The 22511-nt window shown below is 43.0% G+C and overlaps 3 protein-coding genes across 3 annotated transcripts; all 3 read right to left on the bottom strand.

The window, feature by feature from the left end:
• Nucleotides 1-693: 693 nt before the first annotated feature.
• LOC127776211 (uncharacterized) lies at nucleotides 694-4535 on the bottom strand. The gene is made up of 4 exons (XM_052302571.1): nucleotides 3575-4535; nucleotides 1739-1876; nucleotides 1391-1630; nucleotides 694-1312 (listed from the first exon to the last, which is right to left on the bottom strand). Exons 1-4 carry the CDS (start codon nucleotides 4502-4504, stop codon nucleotides 1232-1234), a joined length of 1389 nt encoding a protein of 462 aa, XP_052158531.1. The 5' UTR covers nucleotides 4505-4535; the 3' UTR covers nucleotides 694-1231.
• A 166-nt stretch (nucleotides 4536-4701) lies between these two features.
• Nucleotides 4702-7541, bottom strand: LOC127776212 (transmembrane emp24 domain-containing protein p24delta3-like). The gene is made up of 4 exons (XM_052302572.1): nucleotides 7230-7541; nucleotides 5868-6077; nucleotides 5687-5763; nucleotides 4702-5077 (listed from the first exon to the last, which is right to left on the bottom strand). Exons 1-4 carry the CDS (start codon nucleotides 7425-7427, stop codon nucleotides 4933-4935), a joined length of 630 nt encoding a protein of 209 aa, XP_052158532.1. The 5' UTR covers nucleotides 7428-7541; the 3' UTR covers nucleotides 4702-4932.
• A 7323-nt stretch (nucleotides 7542-14864) lies between these two features.
• LOC127775578 (WAT1-related protein At1g21890-like) lies at nucleotides 14865-17868 on the bottom strand. The gene is made up of 5 exons (XM_052301837.1): nucleotides 17497-17868; nucleotides 16379-16441; nucleotides 15700-16249; nucleotides 15441-15592; nucleotides 14865-15350 (listed from the first exon to the last, which is right to left on the bottom strand). The coding sequence occupies exons 1-5, from the start codon at nucleotides 17685-17687 to the stop codon at nucleotides 15134-15136; spliced, it is 1173 nt and encodes a 390-aa protein (XP_052157797.1). The 5' UTR covers nucleotides 17688-17868; the 3' UTR covers nucleotides 14865-15133.
• Nucleotides 17869-22511: the final 4643 nt, after the last annotated feature.

The following is a 22511-nucleotide window of genomic DNA, read 5'->3' as shown; positions in this document are numbered from 1 at the left end:
TTATAAACGTAATAAAGCACGCATTAGCAAGCAAAAAAAAATGCTTAAACAACCCAAATCAGAGCCCGACCAGTTGCGTCTCGCCGTGGCCCACACCGAGACGCGTTTTAACAGCCTAGCTCGCAGAAGTGATGTGATGATGCAGGTGTGACACATCCAGTGATGAGGACAAAAAAATGTCAATTTTATTTTTGTGCTCTTTCGGTTAGTTCGTCAAACCGGGGCGAATGGACAGCGGCAATAGTTGTTAATCTTCTGGGTTTTATTTTTCTTTCTTTTTTTGCGTATCTTTCAGCTCGTCAGATGTGCAGCTGGAATGCATTGGGTGCAGGAGATAGTTGCAGTGGATGGGCAGGATTAGGAAGAAGCAGAGAAGCTTCCTCCCATGGCCATGGCCAAGCTAAGGTTACTGTTCTCAAAGAAAATGAAAAAGAAGAAGAGGCTATTCATTCACATGGGTAGAGTCTTTTTTGGCCTAAAAAAGCACAAGCATATATCATCTCGTTTTCGAGCTGACAGCATGTTGATCTGACGCGTTATGCTGATCTGAACTAATGATCCGACAATGTTAATTCTGGTTCAGTAGTTCACTTCAGCCCACAGTTCATGAAAACCTGATGAGAAAAGGGTCTCAGCATGATCATCACCAGCATACAATTCGAATTTTGTCGCGTCAACTGACAGTTCACAGTAGTTTCAACATCAAACATGTTCACCAAATATTAATAATTACATCGTGTGTTTACACCTCCCAAATTGTATATTCATCACTGGTTCGTAGTGATACATGACAGTTCAATTGGCAAAAGGGGAAAAAAATGCTAAGAGAAAACGCGGATGTGGTTTCCCAAAGAAAGCAGATAAAACCAGCAGAGCTACATGTAGACCAATCCCGCCGTGGACTTTAAACGACACATTGCAGTTCATAAATTCGTACCACCTCCGTTCCAAAAATAGACCAGATTCCTCGCTAGGATTGAGTTTTTTTTTTTTTTGGACGTAGTATATGTGTACAGATTGATCTGCTTACACAATCATTTAAAATACAATGTTCAGCAGATATACATTATTCCCCATTCCCAACATGTTTATTATGGTATGGTTGGGCCTGAACCATTTCTGAGAAAACTGTAGCTTGAGGGTGGCTTCTTTCCTGCAACTCCAGTCTTCCAGCATGTGGTGAAAGTACATCAATGGTATACTTTAAGCAACAGCAGTTTCCTATTATGAATCAACCTTTGAAGGAGCTCAGTGCTCTAATAATATGTTCATACACTTTGATGCCCCTTAGGAATACTTTATCCTCCAGAAACTGCGAATTCAAGACATCTCTTAGCTTGAGCATCACATTGTATCCAAGAATAAACAAGAGCAAGCCAAGATTGATTACCTCATTATTGTCATGAAGTAATATAGGAGTGTTTGTCATCGGAGAAAACCCAAGGGCTGGAATGCCCAACTGCCTGATGAAGCGTGAATCTGTGGTTGAAGATAAAATCTCAGGCTTAGCTAGCTTTCCACCTGCAGATATGATAGCCTGTTCAAATACAGACCACCAAGGATTTGATGCATTGGTTGGTGTGACCATGGGGCGTCCTGCCAAATCCCGCGTTGGTCCTTTCTGCATCAGCTGTGCACGGTAAACTTCAGGACGTCAGCCATTTTGGCAATACATGGGTTTGTTGATACAGAACTAAAGTTATTTTCTGTTGATAGTATAGAACTGCAACAATTTCACCTTGTAGGTTAAGTTTTTATGAGCTGGTGCCCATTCCTCCTTGATTCTTCTTATGATATGTTCCACGTCTTCAGTTGGAGGAAGTCGAAAATCAAAACCAACTTCTGCTTCTGAGGGTTGCATATTCATCACAAAACCCTGCATCGATTTGCCTTTAGATTCTTAAAAGCCAAAATAAATAAACTGTACGCTGATGCTCAATTCAGTGAATGCCATCATTTTCACTAGAACTTTGTTATTTTATCTAAATAGTAGGTAATAGATACCTGGAGCTAAAATTGATAGTTGGTGCCCAGAGCAAGTTGTTAGCAGAATAAAAAAATAGTGCCACAGATAATGTGCAGCCAAATTTAGTCAAAGGAACTGTTAGTGAAACAAAAGGGATGCTATATAATGATAGTGGGAATGTGGGATTCAGCATGTGATCTTATGTATAGGATAGTTCAGATCAAATGCAATTACTTGAGACATGTGGCACTGCTAATTTCAGGTGACAGGTATATGATTAATTGAAACCCACTCATATTCAAAAGAAAAAAAAATATATGCCCCTGAAATATTGGGATGGCCAGCCCTTCAACTTCTTCTATTGAAATGCATTTTGTATTGGAATGGCCCTTCAACTTTACTTCGATGGTTGTGATCTATCAGCAATCAAAGATTTCATTTGGTAAGTTTTGACTAATTTCACCTTTGTTATCTTACTCTTTTGAATCCCTTGACAAGTTTATATCTACAAATTGGTGGCATTGGCCATATTGGATTCTTCTCAATGCTAATCAAAGTTATGTGTCCATTAAGTAAGTGAAGCTAGAAACATGTCATGCCCATAGGCATAGCTAAAGGATTTATCACAAACAAAGAAGATTTGTGACAAGTGTCAACATCTATCTAATCCTCGCCCTTCAACTTGAAAATGGATACAAAATGCAAGTTTTTCCTGTCGTCGTAAAGAATACAATAAAGGCATGGAAATGAACAAAAGTAACAGACCATAGGTCTAGAAATCAACAAAAGGAGACGACAGTCAAATATGGTCACTTGTTATGGCTTTTTTTAAGGACAAACTATACATTTTTGCCACTAATTTCAATAGGTTAAATCTCAGCTAGAGTAATCTCAGCATAAATAAATGTATACAAATTGTTGTAAAGCAGCATATTTGATGCTACAGTGATGGACATGTGAGTGCGCGTACCCTTTACAAGAACAAAAAAAAAAGATAGAAATTCTCCCTTAATTATTCCATCTAAAAAGATTAAAGGATACAAGCTTATATTTTGCTTCAGTCTTCATGTTGCTATGAATTGGTAGTGCATAAAAAAGTAAACTCCTGAGCCATGCTTCTTAAGTTTGACTAGCCCCTTTTTAATGTATGCTTATGATTAATCATTCATTGTTCATCTGAGTTAGGAAGTTGACTAACTGTACAACTTAGCATGCTGATACTATTACCTGTGCTAAAAAAATATAGTAAAAAGTTACATGTAAAGATAGAATGCTTTGTGCATAAAACTATGAACTAGTACTACATTAATTTGAAGCAGCAGACATAAGTATAGCAATAAACAGCATAACTAAATAGTATCGCTCAACTATTATCAAGGCTATAAAGTTAATCGCAACTCCCAACACACTATTGCAGGAAGAACTAGAAGCAAATTTGAAGATTTTAATTTTGGAATATGTTGCTTCTCTTGGCTATTTAGGTGATGTCGACAACGTTGTCTGACCATCACAAACCTTAGAATCCAGTTCCTCGCAAAGTCACGAACATTGCATCATCTTCTCCTAAGCTAATTAGTTAGTAGTGTAGCATTGCTCATTTGTTCTTACCGTGGGGCTCGGCGTGCCAGCCTTCATGTACACAGGATTCACAGACACCACCTCCCCGGGACCTCTCTTCCCGGATTTCACCATCCCGAATTGCGCCTCCCTGAACCTGGCAATGGTCTCCACGCAATCCATCAAATTCTCCACCGCGGCGCCGTCGAACAACTTCGAGCCATGGCCGGGTGCGCCGGTAGCCTTCACGATCAGCCTCCACACCAACCTGTCCCCATAGAAAACCCTAAATTCATCCGTCAGCGATGCCTGCCCTTCGTCGAGCATGAACCCGACATTGAGGTCCCGGAACTCCTCCGACTGGGCGAACTTCTCGAACCCGTCGGCACCGCCGATCTCCTCGTCGGGGACGAGCGAGATGTGGAGGGTGCGGGTGGGGGCGAACCCGGCGTCGCGGAGGCCCCGGATGGCCTCGAGGTACTGGATGGGGAGGCACTTGTCGTCCTGCGCGCCGCGGGCGTAGACGCGGCCCGTGGCGGCGTCGCGGTGGGCGGCGAAGGGCGGGTGGAGCCACTGCTGGGGCTCCGCCGGGACGGAGTCGAGGTGGGAGTTGAGGAGGAGGGAGGGGAGGGAGGGGTCGGTGCCCGGCCACGTGAGGAGGAGGAGCGGCTTGGACTTGCACGGGGTGAAGTGGAGCGTGGCGGCGCGGAGGCCGAGCGAGGCGGCGTAGGGGAGGAGGAAGGCGGCGGCGCCGGCGTAGTCCGGGGACGGGTGGGCGGTGCGGATGCGGAGGTAGTCCTGGAAGCGGCCGATTTGGGCGGACTCGAGCTCGGTGAAGGCGCCTGCTGCTGGGTGCGCGACGACGGCAGAGAGGAGGAGGAAGACGACGGCGGCGAGGAGGCGGCGGCGGTGGCGCCGCCGGAGAGGAGGCATCGTGAGGTTGGAGTGTGGCTTCAGGCTTTCAGCTTCATTTTTTTTCATTTTTTTATTTTTTGGAGAAAAAAGTGAGGCTGAAACTCGACTGATGTTCGCTTCAACCAGATGTCAATTGACTGTTCATCAGAGGCCCAACCAGCCCAGCAAAGGCCCAAAGATGATTTCTCATTTTCTTTTTCAAGAATTTTCAAATTTAGCTGAATTTGCCCGTTACAAATCTAGGCATTTGAGATAACTTCACAAATCACAATGATCACCCACAAGTTGGCTGAATAATTCCAGAACCAATTCTGAACATGTTCTGCACACGGTAGTAGTAGTACAAGGTTGATTGCTATTGAATTCATGTATAGAGTATCAACCAACTGTATTTGACCATCACATGAGCTGTTCGAAATTAAACATGACAAAAACTCTCCCTTTTTCCTAAGGTAAGTTAACACTGGAGTACACATATCAAACAAGTGATCGGTTTAGATGAGCTTCTTCTTCCGGAAGAACCCTTGAAGATGCCACAACTGCAAAACGGACACCACGATGCAGACCCCCAGTGACAGGATGCTAAACCATGCAACCCTAGAATTTGTTTTCTCACTCACTGTCCGCATCTCCGCTTCCCTGCAAAGACAGATCGAATAATGCATTATTCCACGCGCTGCAGATTCCAAACGATATGCTAGTGTGCAGGATCACCATATGCAGGACAAACTACAGCAATAATTTTGTGTCTCGGTTTCAAAATTTATTCTGTGCCATGCTGGATCACCATATGCGAAGGTAAGTCCAGGACAAAATTCACGGACAGCAATTCATTTTTTTAGGAGAAAAGATATGATCTGATATGTTGCCTTTCCATGGTGATAAAGCTCAGCCTTAAATGGTCAACTCCCAGGATTACATTACTACTCCCAACTATCTTATCTGCAGTAGGAATCAGTAAAACTGTCTACAGGCCTGTTTGGCACAGGTACACCTCCACCTCCACCTCTCCTGGAGCTATAGCCCAGCCAAACAGTTTCAGCTCCAACTAAAATGGAAGCGGAGCTGAGTGGAGCGCTCTCACAAAATGAAATAGGGAGGTGGAGCTAGGTTTAGACAGCTCCACAACTGCACTCCAGACTCAACTCCTAGAGCTAAATTTAGGAGTTGGAGCTCTACCAAACATATGCAAATATCAAGTAGATAAGAGTAACTAAAAATAAGAAAAGTTGTGAGTAGATAGCTCACCTTGCTTTGAGATATAATAAATTGTGATGGATGGATTCCACCGCAGCTTCAAGCTTCCTGAGTTCTAGTTCTACACCCTGGTCAACAAAAATTCAGATAAGAACAACAGAGAAAGAGACAAAATAATGCTTACCATGAGTGCAGCAGGACTAGATTATATATGATTAATCCATAGTCACACCTCTATTTTTTCCTTCTTAGCAACAGTGTCCCAATCCTTTGCCGCAATCCCTATCTTCCAATCAAGATTTAGTGATACTCCTGATCCTTTCTCCGAACTGTCTAGCCAGAAGCACGCAAGGTAATTTCCAGCTTCTGAAGTTGTAAACGCAAACTGACCCGTTGTGGCATTTTCATTGTGATGTACAGTATTGCCATATGGTGAGGTAACCTAAACAAATCACAAACATGTGAATTTATAGTATTTTGGTCAAGAAGCCAAAAGACGACCACGCTCATAGAAATGCAACATGAAGAACCATTAAACATGATGGTTATATCTGTGTGCAAGACATGAATAGGTTTGCAGCATTGCACATTATTCTAGGAAAAAGATAAGTTGATTTGAAATACTTGGTGGGTAAAAAAAAAGGCAAACTAAATCGATTTATCAGTGACCATAATTTAAATTTGCTTCCTTGCCTTGCGTGCTTGATTTCTTTAAAAATTAACATAAAAGGCTTTGCCTTTTCCAATGAATCTTTATCCATGAAAATAGCAGAGGAATTGGATTTAACATGTTTCGCCAACTAGGAGCAACACATAACCCTTGATCGCACAATCCATGATGCATGAATACTGGCGTTGCAGTTAATTCCAAAAGTTATTGGTAATGCCTAGTCACAACATTAATTCTGAACAAAACTAATCATGCATTTGTTTGACCTTGATGTAAGTACCTACAAGTATGGTATTTTTATAATTTTCAATGATAGGTGCCAAAAAGAAAAGGCGAAATCTTGCATGCAAAGTTACTTAGGAGACTGCAATCCTGCATAGGGAATCTCAAATTAAAGAGCTATCCCCATCTGAAGCAAGGAGCAGGTGGAATCTGAGCCAATTTGTATGATGTGCACCAAATTTAGCTCACGGGTTTTACCTTGGCTGCCTCTACCCTGAGAGATGCACTTAGAATAGATTGGTTACTATTATGAACTGCCCAATACCAGATATTCTTACCAATATTGAGTTTCTACACTATTACCATAAAATTCATGGTTTTTAACTCTAGAAAGATGTATCCTCCTTCGGATTATGCGTGAAAACTCCTCTTCTTGTTCTTAAACTTGAATATCTAACTTAATTCGTTCGAATTATCACCGTACTGAATTTCTTCTCATATAAAGAAAAGGCCAATCTACTAACTACAGCTTAATTCTCCCAAAACAAAAATCAGAACGACATATCGACCACACTAAAGATCCCAAAACGCATCAATTCACTGATCCAGATCAAAGACCACGATCCGAGAAACATAAAAAAAAAAAACAGCACTCCAATCCAAGCTACTGCCCCAAAGAGGCGAAGACGAGGGGGGGTTTACCTTGACGGCTACGGTGGGGTGCGCGGTGGGGTGGGACTCGTACATGAGGGCGTAGTCGGCGAGCACCACCACGTTGGGCTGGATCTCCTCGGACACGCACTTGGTCCCCGTCGGCGGCAGGTCGAGCCACACCGCCTCCACCGCGCCGCCGCCCAGCAGCAGCGCCAGCGCCGCCACCACCACCACCATCGCCGCCATCGCCGCCGATCTGGATGCCCCCACTCTCTCTCTCTCTCTCTCTCTCTCCTTCTCCGGTCGCGGGGAGTCGTGGGGAAGCTTGGACTAAAAACGAGGCGAGCACGAGTTAATGGCGTGCGGGGGGAGGGAGGGGTGTGTTGGTGATTTTGTAGTTTTTCGGAGGGGGGTGCACGTGAAGAAATTTCCCTCGGGACTCTGACGGGTGGGCCCCGCGCTCACGGGTTTGGTTTAGGCTCGGAGCTTGGGGGTGTGGGCCCCCATGTGACTGGAGCAACTGGGCTTTCGTTGCTTGAGGGATTTGGGCCGTGGCGTCTCTGAAGAAGAACTCGTGTTGGTTGGGCCTAAAGCACATCCATGTAGGAGAGCAGGAGAAGAAATAGGTCCACTTTGACTCGCAGAATTTGATTTGTACCCTAAATCACAATACCGGATATCTTAACCCCCAACTAATTAAAACCGGTGCTATTTGACTCTCTCAGCGGTTTTGGGGCATATTTTCATTGACGTGGCATTCACATGGCATCCCAGTCATAAAATAATAAAAAATAAGTGGGACCCCACCTATTAACCTATTTCTCCCCTCCCGTTCTTTTCCCATTCCTTCTTCTCGGCCACCCCTGTGTACCGTATTCGCTATCACCGCCGCGGGCCGCTTCTCGGCGTCATCAACATTCCAAGTTTCCAACATCCGCCGTCGCCGCTACTACTCCTCCTCTATCCACGTCGTCGCCACCGCCTCCTTGTCCTCCTCTTTTGCGCTTGACACGCGGTGTCCCCCGTTGAGCTGGAGCTCATGTAGCCTCGCGGAGGCGGGCCCAACGGCGGATACATGGGTGGTCCGGGTGGTCCTCGGACCACCCAAAAATATCCCGGCCCAAGGCCCAAGTAGGCATATATAAAGTAAAAAAAAAGAAAAAATAACTCGCACGAGGAGAATTAATTAGCGCGTGTAATCACCGTTTCGTGTCGCCTTCGTCTTTTCGGCTTCCTCGGCGTAATCCTCGCCGCCTCTCACGATTGTAGCGGTGTCTCAGCGACTAGGCGACCTCGCCGGATGGGATGGGACTGCGCATGACGGCTAGCCGGCAAGGGCGCCCTTGTGCGCGCACGGCACGGCGACAACGGTGGCCACGGGCCGGCAACTGCAAGCCGTGATGGGCCGGCGGCGCCACAGCGGTGGATAGAATCACTGCATGTTTGCATCTCAATATCGGGGGAAAATTGGAACCATACCATTATAATTTTATAAAATTTGAAATATGCCATCATGACCCAAATGTCATTGACTCATGTGGGTTCTACATGTCATTGAGATACCGATGGCATATCTCAAACTTTACAAAATTATAATGGCATGGTTCCAAATTACCCAATATCAGTGTATCACTGTAAGCGGTAAGGGCGGTAGCTGATCTACAGGTGATAGGTCTTCTAATCTTATTTATCAGTTTTTGTCCTTCTCACCGTTGATGATTGATTGTTCGTAGATTGTACTATTGTATTACATTAACATATAATGGACAATTTGATGCCTAGCCTAAACCCGACAAGAATCTACCCTATACCCTATAGTTCAACAAAGGTTATATAGCATCGAAAGTTCACGTTTTTGGTTTTATAGCACCGAAAATTACCGGTTCACTTTAATAGCATCTAAAGTTCACCATGTTCCCATTTTTAGCACTTCCGTCAATTTTTCCGTCCGTCTTAATCGTTATTGATCCAGCCACACACATGATATGACATTTCTACCCCTCATTGACATGCATTATACTTGTACTTGTGAGGGGTAGAAACGTCATATCGTGTGTGTGGCTGGATCAAGACGGACGGAAAACGATCGAGAATTGACGGAAGTGTTAAAAATGGGAACATGGTGAACTTTGGGTGCTATTAAAATGAACCGGTAACTTTCGGTGCTATAAAACCAAAAACGTAAACTTTCGATAGTATATAACCAATTTTAACTTCAACAAATGGTTTCACTCATCACTCATTCTTTCCTTTCTCACTCAACAGTTCAGATTATCTCGCTGAGCTCAAACGCTCATGATCGTCTCCACCTCCCACTCCCCTCTCCCTCCCACACAGGCGCACCCCTCCCTTCAGTTGCGCCATCCCCGCTCCCATCATTCACGTGCTCCCTCCCAAACCATAACCCCGCCGCCTCAACCAGTCCCCGCCGCCGCCGCCGCCTCGGCCTGTGCACCTGACTCGGATCGATGGTGAGCCCTGGACAGCAACCCCTCCAAATCGACGCAGCCGGCGCCCCCTCATGCTACTCGCGACGCCACGCCCCGCCATTGTGCCGTCGTCGATTCCCGCCTCCCAGATCGATGCCGCTGGCGCCGACCGCGCCGGGACTCGCGACGCTGCCAACGGAATGGGATCCGCGCTGATCCATTGCACCACCCCACCTCACTGATCGACCGCGTGTCCCGGCCAACGTTCATCCTTGGCAGGCGTCGATGATCTGAGGGTCCCCTCCAATGCTCCTCTTCACTATGCGCTTTGCTCGGACCAATCAGGGTCACCGCGTCCCCACGCGGCGAGACTCCTCCGATTCCTCTCCGTGAAGGTCTCCATCGGCGTCGGCGTCAGCTCCTCCACTCCACTGCGCCACGCCTCAACTCCGTCGCCAGGGTCTCCTACAACGATACTGCGTGTTTCGGTTATTGATGGCTTGATTCGGTTGTGGCATGTGGTTGCAGCGTTGAGGAGTATCAGGGTGAGGAGGTGCAGGTGCTGAGGCCGGAACAGATCTGGGGCTCCAGGGGCTCGACTCGCTAATCGTTCCCGGCAGTGAGAGCGCTGCCATGGCCAAGCTCGCCAACTACCCAACCTGGAAGGCTATTGTGCTTGTCTTTTCATTGCGTATAGCTGCAGGTGTGATTATTAATCCTTTTGCTTTCAGATTGGTATAAGTTCCAAAACTTTTGAGGAAGCATGTGCAACTGGATTCATTGGAGTGAATTGAACACTGAGTGATATTCAGTACACTCTTTCAGACAACGATCTTTGTTTTTCTGTTGATATATATCAGATGTAATGCACAGGTTTGCTTCATCCTCACTAATCTCAATTCAGATTATAAATATGCACAATATATAGATGGAGAAACTCTTATTTTCGTTGCTTTTAGTTTAGTACCACGTACATTGCATTGCTCTATGTGACTATGTCAGATGAACTTTTTTTATGACATTACTTAATCTGACATTCATTTCAGTTGGTGTTACCAAATGCAGATTTCTCATCATGTCATGCCACTGTTCATGGAGGTCAATTGTGTAGATACTAGCTCTGTATATTTCTTCTTAGAACATGAGAATTGGTTTAGACAGCTGTTGTTTATATTTTTCAGATAGCATGTAAAATGGTTTCAGTCTGCAGTATAGATTCAACCGTTTTTTTATACATAAGTTGGGTAATAATGAATTACGTAAAAGCCAGAAATCTCGTGTTTTCATTACTAAAATTCTCCCTTGTAGAGGAAGGGTGTTGCGTGCCTTGTTTAGATGTGTTGGTGCTATGATCCTTTCTTTTGCCCAGCAGCGTCGCGATACCCTCTCTTTGGTTGACAATATCTTTGTTGTACAGGATTCGGTTATAACTTTTGGGCAGAACCATAACCAAAAAAAAAATAATTTCTCCTGTGTGTATAACTGCAGATCAATGCTGGTGTGGTCATAGCGCATATAAAAAATTGGTAAGTGCAACTCTGCTCCTCTACTTTCTCAATTTCTCTATACAACGGTGGATAATGTCTATCACTTAATTGCTTACTAAAAACTTAATTGCTTGTCTTTTGCTCCTTCAGTACCCATGAGACTTGTGGTTTTTATATTCCTTAATAGTTAGAACAAAAGATCGAAATATCAGCATGAGTTTATCAATGAAGCACGTGCATAGTAGCCTTCTATTTGATCCAGTTGTTTGGTCTCTTGATGTGAATGTACAAAGGGATTGTCCATACCTTAAACTGGCATAGGAACTAATATGCTTTTTAATATTTCTATACATATGCGTTAACTTAGATAGTTGCCTCCGCGTGTTGTTTTGTTAGCAGTGGCAATATAAATATAAACCTCGTATTTCCCTTTTGACAATGTCATCTTTATTAATCTTAAGGTGCATACAAGTGGTGAAAATGCATATTTATAGCTCGTAAGTTGTGACGGTTGGCTAAGTGTAGTAGATGGAGTTGGCAGATGGTTATTTGGAGGTAACTAAATGCATTTTTTTAGAACTACTGTTTTATTGTATAACCTGTTAAACTCCATGGCTTTTTGGGTGGACCAACATTGATGGAATAATTAATCTTGTATTCTTTGCTACTGACCTCAAAGATAGCAAGCTTTTCTTGTAATTGTTAGAATAAACTTTTGACTTTTATTGAAATGATTAGCCTTTGTTGTAATGCATCCTCCAGCTTAATTTGCTTATTCATTGTTGTCCTGATTGCAGGTGCGCGAAAAGGATTCCAAGGTTCTCAACACAGAGGCTTTCAATGCAGTTGTGGTCTGGCCTGATTGCTTGAGTAATCTGGAAGGAACAAAATAATTGTCTTTAACTAGGAAAACAAGAACGGCCGGAAGAAGCATTGCCGTGGGTCGCTACTTGGTCTTTTAGGTTACAATTCTGGTGTTGGGAGTAGTTTATTTATTAATACTAAAGTGCCTGATCAGCGAATCTCTTGTTGCTAAAACAGAATGGTCTTGTGATACAGACAAGAAGTCTCCTTCCATTAACAATAACACGGGTTGCACATTCTCTTTGTCTTCCTGCAAAAGTTTTGTTGGCATTTGTGATTTTTGTAGTTGATTTTACTGATAAAAAGTGCGGATCATGCAATTTATTGATATGTTTGCTGGTTGAAAAATCGAGATGTGATTTCTTAATTCTGATCGTTGGGGATTACATTTTAAACAGATAATATCCTGCATATTGCTATTCACTATATGGAGATAAGAATCTAAGTCTATTATGACAATAAATTTCTTTTGTGAAAGAAATTTTTCTTTAAAATGTGTTACAATACATTGGTAAATATTATCGTAGCGTTAGCACGGGCATATTACTAGTAAACAGAAGTAGCATTTTAATCTTCTTCAAACTTTGTAAGGAAGAAATACTAAAAACTAGTAGGCTTATTTATTTTAGGTCAGATTTCGTATTTATTGTTTATTTTAAAGAAACTTTTCTTAAAATTTCGCCAGTACAATTGCATTGCAGGTTAGATTTGTTGCATACATGGTATTTTAAAAATATCTATAAGTTGAACCACCCATACCCAAAACCCTAGATACGCCACTGGGCGGGCCTGCAATTTCAAAGCCTTGTTTAGGATATACCGTCGCGTCCCGTGCAAGCTCGACCATGTTCACATGCTGCTCGTATACCGCTCATATCACGCGTTCCTTCGGTATCCGCTGCCCCTGCCTCCGTAGCTCACGTGCCTGCTTGTCTCGTCCCCCTGCGGGCCTACCTTCTTGTACCTCCTCAGCAGCGCCAATGAGCTCAGCGTCCACCGCGTTGGCATCCCCGCTGACTTGCGAGGTGGGTGGTGGTCACGGCAGCGAAGGCGGCGGACGGTCGTCGGGAGGGAGAAGGGCGTGGAGCTCAGGGGATGGAGACGCAGCCTGACGGCGGTGTGCTCGGCCAGTCGAGAGAGGCGGCGTGGATCCAAGGAGGAGACGGTGCTCCCAGGCGATGGCCAGGCCCCCACGGCAAAGATAGTAGCCGATCGTTGAGATGGAGAAGGGCGTGGAGCTCAAGGGATGGAGACGCAGCCCAACGGCAGTGTGCTCGACCGGTTTAGAGAGGTGGTGCGGATCCAAGGAGGAGACGATGCTCCCAGGCGATGGCCAGGTCCCCATGGCGAAGACGACAATCTGTTGTTGTGACAGAGAAGGGTGCGGAGCTCAGGGGACGGAGGCGCAGCCCGACGAAGTTGCGCTAGGCTAGTCGAGATAGGTGGCGAGGATCCAAGGAGGAGACGATGCTCCCGGGCGATGGTCGGGTCCCTTTGGCGAAGATGGCGGCTAGTCGTCATGTCGGGAGATGAGCGCGGAGCTTGGGGGACAGAGACATAGCCTGACGACGGTGTGCTCGGTAGTCAACAGAGGCGGTGCGATGGAGCAGGTCAGCTAGTGAAGAACGCTGCGGGCTTGACGACCCCAATCCGACAACCTCCGTTATCAGTTCCTCCACATGTGTCTGGATTTGGGCCATCCTCGCAGGTGGCTGATAGGGGAGTGACAGTAATGGTGCTTGCAGTGGAAGGCGCGTCGGGCAGCGAGCGGAACCAGGAGAGAAGGGGCTGAAGGGGAAGAGGAAGAGGAAGGAGAGAGAGATAAGGGGAAGAGGGAGAATAACATGTGGGTTCCATAGGATGATTTGGCGGGATAGACCAGGTTAAAGCACTAAGTCAGTGAAACCGTCCTCCAAATGGAGTCAAATTACGCCAATTTTAATAGTGATATGAATTAGATTGGAGCTATGGGAGTCAAGGTGGACTTATTCCAAGGAGAATCAGATTAGGAAAAGTCCATATTGCATCCCTCAACTATGTGGTCGAGTTTGATTAGCATCCCTAAACTGTATAACTGGGTAGGAAGTGACCCCTAACTTTTAAATTAAACCAGTGCAAATCAAGTTCCTCAGTTATTTTAAAAGTGGTTTCGTTCTACATAACATACTGACCTAGTCTTTGTCCGACGTGACGCTTAAGTCTTAACCGAATGTATGACAACAACCGTCATTCAAACTGTCGAGGGACTAGATTTGCACTGGTTTTAACGGTTTTAATAGTTAGGAAATGCTCTATACCATAGTGAAGTACGACGGTTATAAAGGGGATCCATAGTTGAAGGATCTAAAGTTAACTTTTTTTTTCTATCAAATAAGTGAATTACAGCTTCAAATATTTAAGATGGGCTGTTTTGGGGATTTCTTGAACTACCATGCATTCTATCTTCTCCTGCTAAGTGTTAATTTAAAGAGTGGCTAATCCCTTTCTCACTCTAAAAAAACTCAGCAAAGGTGAGCTACTTTTAGGCTATCATTATCCCATGTCTTTACTAAAAGTATAGATTGATTCCTTTAGTTAGCTTAAGTGATTAACTACTAGCTCAAGACAAGGATACACGCCGAAATATATATGGTTCGATCAGCGTCATCCTGCACTAAGCTAAAGACATGAATTATGCACAACGGAAAGAGGTTAACTAAAGCTAGCTACCTCTCTCATGAAAAGAAGGGTAGATAGTGACAAATATATTCGTTGCAGATTCAAAGTACACGCTTCTAGCTCTTTGGATCGATGCGACTGGATTCTGTTTAAAGCATATATAGCTAGGCAGCTATAGCTTGTGCGTACTGATCAAGTGTAGTACTTAATTAAGATAGAACAAAACATAATTAGCAAAAGTCGTTAGCTAGCTCAATACGAGTATTAATCAATATTAATCCGTCTCCACGATTGCAGAGAGTACGTCACAACAGACAACGCTACATGCATAACACTTTCATAACACTTGCGTAGTATATCTTATCCATCATTAACTCACACAGCTAATTAATTACTAATCAACAATCTAAACCATCTTAATTACCCCTCAAATTAACACCGTTTGCACGCAAGAGGCGATCGACCATGCATGCACATTGTTGCACGCACATACACACAGAGAGTCAGAGAGAAGCTAGTAGACATCCTTCACCGCCGGCATCTCGACGTCGGCGACGAGCACAGCAAGCTTGCCGTCGCCGTCGCCGTTGGCCTGCAGCGTGGTCAATGGCAAGCCCTTCTCCGGCGCGGCGGCGGCGGCGGCCGGCGGCTTGCCGTTGTCGGCGTGGTCGCCGCCCTTGCCCCAGATGAGCGCGTAGAGCCCCACCACTATGATCACCGCGCCGATCACACTGCAATATCACCAGATGCACTCAATTTAGTCGTAGATTAATCGGTTGAATTAGATAGATATTTTAGCTAATTGAGGTGATTAATTATACCTTCCAAGAGTGATCTCTTCTTTGAGAATGGTGGAGCCCAAGACGGCGGTGATGATCATGCAGAGCGGCTGGAACGCCGTGACGAACACCGGCCCACGCGCCCTCGTCACGAGCCCCTGCACGTAGTACGCCACGCCGGAGCACACTATCCCCTGCAAAATGTTCATCGCGATTTTGATCAGATCGATATGCGTCAATGGCGAAAGATTATTCGTATGCTCGATGGTTGATTGGTAGTTCATAGTTCGCCGGAATTTACCGAGTAGACGGCGGTGAAGAGGCGGGTGTCGAAGCCGATGACCCAGACGCTCATGTCGCGGCGCTCCGCCACGAGCGCGACGGCGCCGCTCATCGCCGAGCCGAGCACGCAGATGAGCGCCGTCAGCGACAGCTCGGCCGGGTAGCTCTGCAGCGTGTTGTTCTGGAGGATGAAGAAGCCCGACCAGCAGACGCAGCTGCCGACGAGCATGACGGTGCCGTTCAGCCAGGAGGACGCGCTGGACGCCGTCGCCGCCGCCGCCGCCGCCGCGCCGTCGACGTGGTGACCGGCGCCGCCGCTCGCCGACGACGACCACGGGAACTGCACCACCGGGCCGTGGTACATGATCATCAGCACGGCGCCGGCCACCGTGAACACCGTGCCGGCGATCTTGGCCTGGCTGTGCAGGCTCCGGAGCCTGACCTTCTCCATCCTGAGGAGGACGGCGAGGAGGAAGGTGACGGCGGGGAGGATGTTGACGAGCGCCGAGGCGAAGCCGGCGGAGGTCAGCTTCGCGCCCATGTAGTATAGGTTCTGATCAAGCACAGGCCTGACATGAACAAGAAGACAGATTAATTAATTAAAATGTAATTTAATTAATTTAATTAGCAGGTTATTGATTATTCATCCTTGATGAGTACTAGAAAAGAATTGAGTTAGGGGATTATTGGGCACATACTCAAGAATGGCAAGCCCCATGATCTTGAGGAAGATTCTCACTGTCATCTTGGGCCTCACTCCCCTGAAATAATGCAGAATAGAGATCAATTTTCAGAACAAATTAAGAGTAATCAACCACATGACAGAAGAAGTTAACAATCACTAGCATAATCATATATATGTATCTGGAATAATTGATTAGGAATAGTAGTTTTCAGAAAAAGAATTTGATTAGTTTTTGTTGGATTCTGTTATGTGATCTCCAAATGTGGGGCATGCACCAGTGTAGTGCATATGCATGAAGGATACATGAATGCATATAAGCCATCAGCATCATGTTACCATGTCTGCTTTAGTATGGAGTAGTGCTATTAGTGGGCACAGTATATATAGTTTCTGAATTCCGATCAGCTAGCTGGTGATGCCAACAAACTAACACTTGTGATTTATATTTACCGACAAAAAAGGGCGCCAAATCCGGCTTAGTGCCAGCATATATGGCGGTTAGTTTATCTGGACGTCAAGCTATATGCTATATATATGCAGTTAATTATTCCATGCGTACGTCAGGACGTGTGGTGAACATGCATGTGTCTCAGACTCTCAGAGTGTAATGTTGATAGTGGGAAAAAAAAAATTTTCCCCAGTTGCAACGTTTCGAATATGGGAGAGTTCAAACAATTAAAACTTTAACCATTAATAACTTTTCAAATATTTAGTTTTATCAAAACACTATAACACAATGTATATATTAGTCATAAACATATTTTTCATAAAATTAGATATTTACTTATTTTCTATATATTATAAAAGAAAATCATAGTTAAATATATGTTATATTTTTGGAAATCATGCCGTTGTCTAGAACATTAAAAATTATGAAATCGGAAATTGCAAATGCATATGCATTTACACCCATGTTTACTTTGAAACCAGTTTATAGGTACGATATAAGTTTTAACGAAACATACTCTTTCCATTCCAGAATATAACAACTCTAACCTATGAATTTAATTAGTGCATATATATCTAGATTCGTAGATAAAAGTTGGCATATTTTATGATGGAGGTACCATGTAAAGAATAACAACAGAACATCTGAACGATGTTGAAATCTTCATTTGGGTTAATGGTTACCTCTCGAGGAGGAGGGCGAAGGGGGCCATGAGGACGGTGGCGACGAGGTTGCGGTAGACGACGAGGACGAAGTGGTTCATGCCGCGCTTCAGCGACGCCACGGAGACGATGTACATCCCCGCGAACCCCACCTGCAGCAGCACCATCGCCACGTACGGCTTCGCGTCGCTCAGCGCTCGCCCCACCCCCATGGCCGGCGATCGAACAAAGTGCAGAGATCGAGCTGAGGCTGCGTGCGGCGGCGGCGGCGGTGGCGGTGGTCACACGCGAGCTAGCTCCGGCGACGGCGAGCTAAGAAGTAGCTGCTGCTGCTGCTTCTTCTAGCTCTCGATCGATCGCAAGCTGCTGCGGCGACGACGAGGTTGAGAGCTCGGGGAGCCGCGAATTTATAGCGCGCGGCAGATGCGGGAGCCACGTCAGCAGCAGCATGCAGTGTAGGAGGAGAGTGGACACGGTGGCGTGGCGTGGTGGGCCCCGCACCGGTGTGTCGACCGATCGTCGTCAGGTTGGACCATCCATCCGTGCAGCAACCGAGCCTTAGCTATAGCTACGCTAGTTTTGCTGACGTGCGACCAACTGCGAGCTATATAGCTATAGCTTAATTAGCTAAAGATATACTCCATCTGCTTGTGTTTTGGAGAGACATATCCGGACCGCGCATCAGGGTCGAATCTTCTTTTCATTACACGCATATCATATTTAGGATGTGTCTGAGAGGAGAGAAAATAAGAAGATACATAGACGAGATGCACTGTTACTGTTGGCATATGATTAATTCAGCATTAATTATTTTAAACTTGAATAATTAATTAGTATGATTTTTTTAAAGCAACATTTTTATAGATTTTTTTAAAAAATATACAACACCTAGTATTTGGGATGTGCATGAAAAACGAAGGCTTTCTCTTCTCAGTTTTCACCATCTATACACATGCACGGGCTATACTTATTAGCATATGTCTCATCATCATTGGATAGGTTTCAGTAGAAATTCCTACTGAAACCTATCCATCGACGACGAGACATATACGATGTTTTCATCAACTATAAATATACTTTTTCTGTTTCACATTGTAAATCATTTTAGCATTTCCCATATTCATATTGATACTAATGAATCTAGATCATTCTAGCATTTCCCACATTCATAATGATGCTAATGAATTTAGATTCATTAGTTCGGATATGTTAATAAGTGTGGGGCGTGCATGTGTATAGATAAGAATGTCATTCGTGAGGGTTTACGTTTGTGCCGTGTTTTCTTTTTTTTAGAAAAAAAGAGGTGATCAGGTACGCCATGGATTGATCAAACGTCGCTCGTGCACACCGCCTGCAACTGATGGAAACGATGATCAGACGTTCCTCGTGCACCAATAACGTCGGAGTATCGGATTCCACGAGTTAAAATATTGTAGAGAAAAAGAAAGAGAACGTGCACATCTACGCAATGGAATCCACTTCCGAGTAAAGGGGACAAGTCCCTGTCTGCATATTGCCCACTGCTTCCTGAACCTGTAACAAAGGAGATGGGAGGTGCCCGCCCGGCCGGTGTCCAATAAAAAAAAAAATATCAGTCTGACCAGCAAACTATATAGTAATATCAGTCCATGAACATTAGCCTGAAATGTATGTGCCACTACGGCGAATTAATTAATTAGTTGTTAAGCAAAGACGCAAGCATATCCGTTTGAGTAATATAATTTGGGGGGAGTGAAGAACTGCAGATGACAAGTATGACGTGGGATTGCATACTTGTTCTAATTTTGTAAGTTTGCAACGAGATTGAGAGAAGATTTACCTCGTTTTTCATGCTCATGTCTAAACTGTGCGTTTCTTAGAAAAATTATAGAAAATTTACTTTAAAATAATTATAGTAATTCATTTTTAAGTTTGAAATAATTAATATTTAATTAATAATGCACTAATGGCTCACCTCGGTTTACGTATTCTCAATTTTCCTTTTTCCTTTCCTCTTAAATACTCTCTTAGGCTGTATTGGGCGGTGCAAGTCGTAAACTCTTCTACACGCATGTGAAATAGAGCGATGGATTAGTGCATAATTAATTAAGTATTAGTAAAATAACTTAAAAATTAAATTAATATAATTTTTAAAGCAACTTCCCATAGATTTTTTTTAAAAAATGTACCATTAAGAAATTCGAAAAGCGTGTGTGTGAAAAAGAGGGACCGGAAATTTGGAACTCTCACCACTGAACGCACCCCTAGAGTGCGTTCGGTAGTACTTTGTTAGAAACTATTCTCTCTCTCCACATGGAAAACGGGGTGTCACATTAGAACATGGTTAATCAAGTATTGGCTAAAAAACTTAAAAATAGATTAATATGATCTTCTTCTAGCAACTTTTCTGTGGATTTTTTTTAAAAAAATGTACAATTTATCAATTCGGAAACGTACACATAAAAAACAAGAAAATAGTAGCTGGGAAAGGCGAGAAACGAACTCAGCCGCATGAGTTTCTGCAAAATGCATGTATTATAAACCATATATGCATGAGTTTGTATGTGTTAGTTGAATTGAACCAGGGTCATTTCAAGATTGTTAGTTTCTCATACTCCTTACATCAGAGATGAGTGTGAGACTATAAACGAGACAACGTGATGCCGACATGCAAACAGCCATATCAGATCATTGTTTGCATGTTAGTATCAGGGGTATATGATTGGAGCTTGAAGGACTACTCAATTAGAAGCTAGACACAGGTTTTTTTTAATCTAGATGAAATGGTCTGTGCGATCGAAATTTCTAGCCAGAATACTCAATGTATTGGAAAATAGATTAATATGATTTTTAAAATATTTTTTCTATAGAAACTTATTTTTAAAAAACACACCGTTTAACAATTGAGAAACGTACGGACGAAAAATGAGGCAGTATAAGTTGGGAAAGTTGGATGCCGAACTCAGCCTAAATCATGCTTTTAAGATTTGGATATGTAGTTTACCTGTCAAAATGCAACAACAGGCAACTCTTTTTCATATTTTTTTAAGATAATATGAATTTTTTTGCCCATACAATCAATTATTAGAGTTTGCGGATAGAAAGATTGAGAATTACATATCACAGCTTAAGCCATAATCCGAATCAATTTCTTTTGAGAACCAAGCTTGATCGCGCATGGCTCACTTTTTATGGCTCAACGTCACAAACTCAAAAAAAAGAAGAAGATCTAATTCTTGCTACTATCCATCGTATATTATATATGCACACCAAACGTACACACAATCGCATGTCACCTCAACAGAAAAGTTCATGTCATCCTTTATACTGTACTGTGACTTATGGACAGGTGTGCATATCTCCAACCGTGATGCATGCGCAAGAAAACAACAACACAGTAAGCTTAATTTCCTTTAATTTTTCTCTCTTTTTTCTTGTGAGGAAACATAGTTGTAACCTTTTCTCATCCTACGTGCCATTCACCCAGCCTAATTTTACAAAGAAAAAAACAGAGAGAAATTGAGAGACTGAAAACTTTTGTGTACCATTTCCTTCTCAAAGGTGGAAAATGACGAGGAGTTTATTCGGCCCTTCTTTCTCCAAAGATAGAAAACAACAGTAGACCGGTTTCTGCAGGTGGCATACTATACAACCATCAGCATAAAGAGTGATAAAATTGCTCTGCTCTTTTCATTGGCCCCCTTTTTTACAATGTGACTTTGATAAATTCATGACTAATTCAATGAGAAGTTGGTGGTGTTCTTTTCTCATGAAGATAAAGATTATGTTTTTTACGCAAAATGAGATGGTATTAACGTATCATTGATTGAGTTTTAATTATTACAAACTCATTTGTGAAGCTTAAATTGGATTATAAGGTTATAGACATTCTAGAAACTTGGTCTTGCTTTAGTGTTACAACTTGCACATTATTGTTTGTTTAGCCCCTTCTTTTTTTATTTTTCATTTTGGATGTTCAGTAGAATATATCAAATTAGTTTTGGTACACTAACAATATCAATTTCAAAGACAAATACAACTATTTTTATGCATATCCATGGTGAAAGTTTACAGTGATTTCTTTACATGTTGACTGCATGCATTTACTAATGACAACTAAAAAAGAACGGATGGAACTTTTAGTCTTTATTACAGTCAGCTTAATTATTGTGAAAAGAACTGGTTTTGATCATCGTTTCTCTTCCGCTTTTGTTCACCAGAGAGATTATACCATCTTACTTGCGAAACCTTGCCGTTTCATGTAACTTAAATATAATTATAATGACTTTTCTTATTGAAACAATTCTTGCTATAAATCTTATATATAGGTCCCAACGTGAACGTAAGAGGAGAAAACATACCCAGGTATTATAATGGGCTACATATCTAAATACTCTAGCTGTTCGTATGGACGAAAGTATTATGCTTCTTTATTTGCCCATATATACTGCATTTGCATGATTCATTTGAAATGAATTTGTATATTTTTTTACTTAAAAAAGGAATTTAGGTATTTTATATTGATACCATTTTACCAGTTACTCCAAATAACAAAAACATATACCTCAAACTTTATATATAACCGTGATTCTTAGTGCGGAAATATATATTCACTGTAGAATAATAGTTGAAAAATAGATTAATATGATACTTTAGAGCAACTTTTATATATAAAATTTTAACACGAAACGCACCGTTTAGCAGTTTGAAAGGCGTGCCATGAAAATCTTAATCTTCCTCCAACTCTTGTTGGAGAAATATAATGTGCTACTTGTCACTCTGTACGATGTAAATGGTGCTCCTCCCTTTTTAAAAGTAACAGATTTTACCATTGTATGGTTTTTCAAGGCATTTTGGCTCCATTTTTCGCTCTTCAGCTTAACAATCGCAACCAAAAGTTTAAATTTTACACTTCATAGAATTGATTTTGATTTTTTTCATTATAGTTTATTTTCCAACATTGTCTTTTAAGTTACTTAAAAACACATATGTAAAAGCTTTATCCATAAATATTATTTGATCACTAATATGTGTTACGGCTTATCACAAGTGTTTAG

This window comes from Oryza glaberrima, chromosome 6 (assembly GCF_000147395.1).
Source record: "Oryza glaberrima chromosome 6, OglaRS2, whole genome shotgun sequence".
NCBI classification, from domain to species: Eukaryota; Viridiplantae; Streptophyta; class Magnoliopsida; order Poales; family Poaceae; genus Oryza; species Oryza glaberrima.
This window is presented reverse-complemented; position numbering and strand designations above follow the sequence as displayed.

What these genes read in the sequence shown, in the direction of transcription:
- LOC127775578 (XM_052301837.1), bottom strand. Translation starts at nt 17,687, where the DNA reads ATGGGGGTGGGGCGAGCGCTGAGCGACGCGAAGCCGTACGTGGCGATG. An exon ending in TTCGCCCTCCTCCTCGAGAG is followed by an intron (nt 16,442 to 17,496) that starts GTAACCATTAAC and finishes GCATTATTTCAG; the next exon opens with GGGAGTGAGGCCCAAGATGA. An exon ending in ATGGGGCTTGCCATTCTTGA is followed by an intron (nt 16,250 to 16,378) that starts GTATGTGCCCAA and finishes TGTTCATGTCAG; the next exon opens with GCCTGTGCTTGATCAGAACC.
- LOC127776212 (XM_052302572.1), bottom strand. Translation starts at nt 7,427, where the DNA reads ATGGCGGCGATGGTGGTGGTGGTGGCGGCGCTGGCGCTGCTGCTGGGC. An exon ending in ACCCCACCGTAGCCGTCAAG is followed by an intron (nt 6,078 to 7,229) that starts GTAAACCCCCCC and finishes TGATTTGTTTAG; the next exon opens with GTTACCTCACCATATGGCAA. An exon ending in CTAAGAAGGAAAAAATAGAG is followed by an intron (nt 5,764 to 5,867) that starts GTGTGACTATGG and finishes TTTGTTGACCAG; the next exon opens with GGTGTAGAACTAGAACTCAG.
- LOC127776211 (XM_052302571.1), bottom strand. Translation starts at nt 4,504, where the DNA reads ATGAAAAAAAATGAAGCTGAAAGCCTGAAGCCACACTCCAACCTCACG. An exon ending in CTGGCACGCCGAGCCCCACG is followed by an intron (nt 1,877 to 3,574) that starts GTAAGAACAAAT and finishes AAATCGATGCAG; the next exon opens with GGTTTTGTGATGAATATGCA. An exon ending in TACTTCATGACAATAATGAG is followed by an intron (nt 1,313 to 1,390) that starts GTAATCAATCTT and finishes TTGAATTCGCAG; the next exon opens with TTTCTGGAGGATAAAGTATT.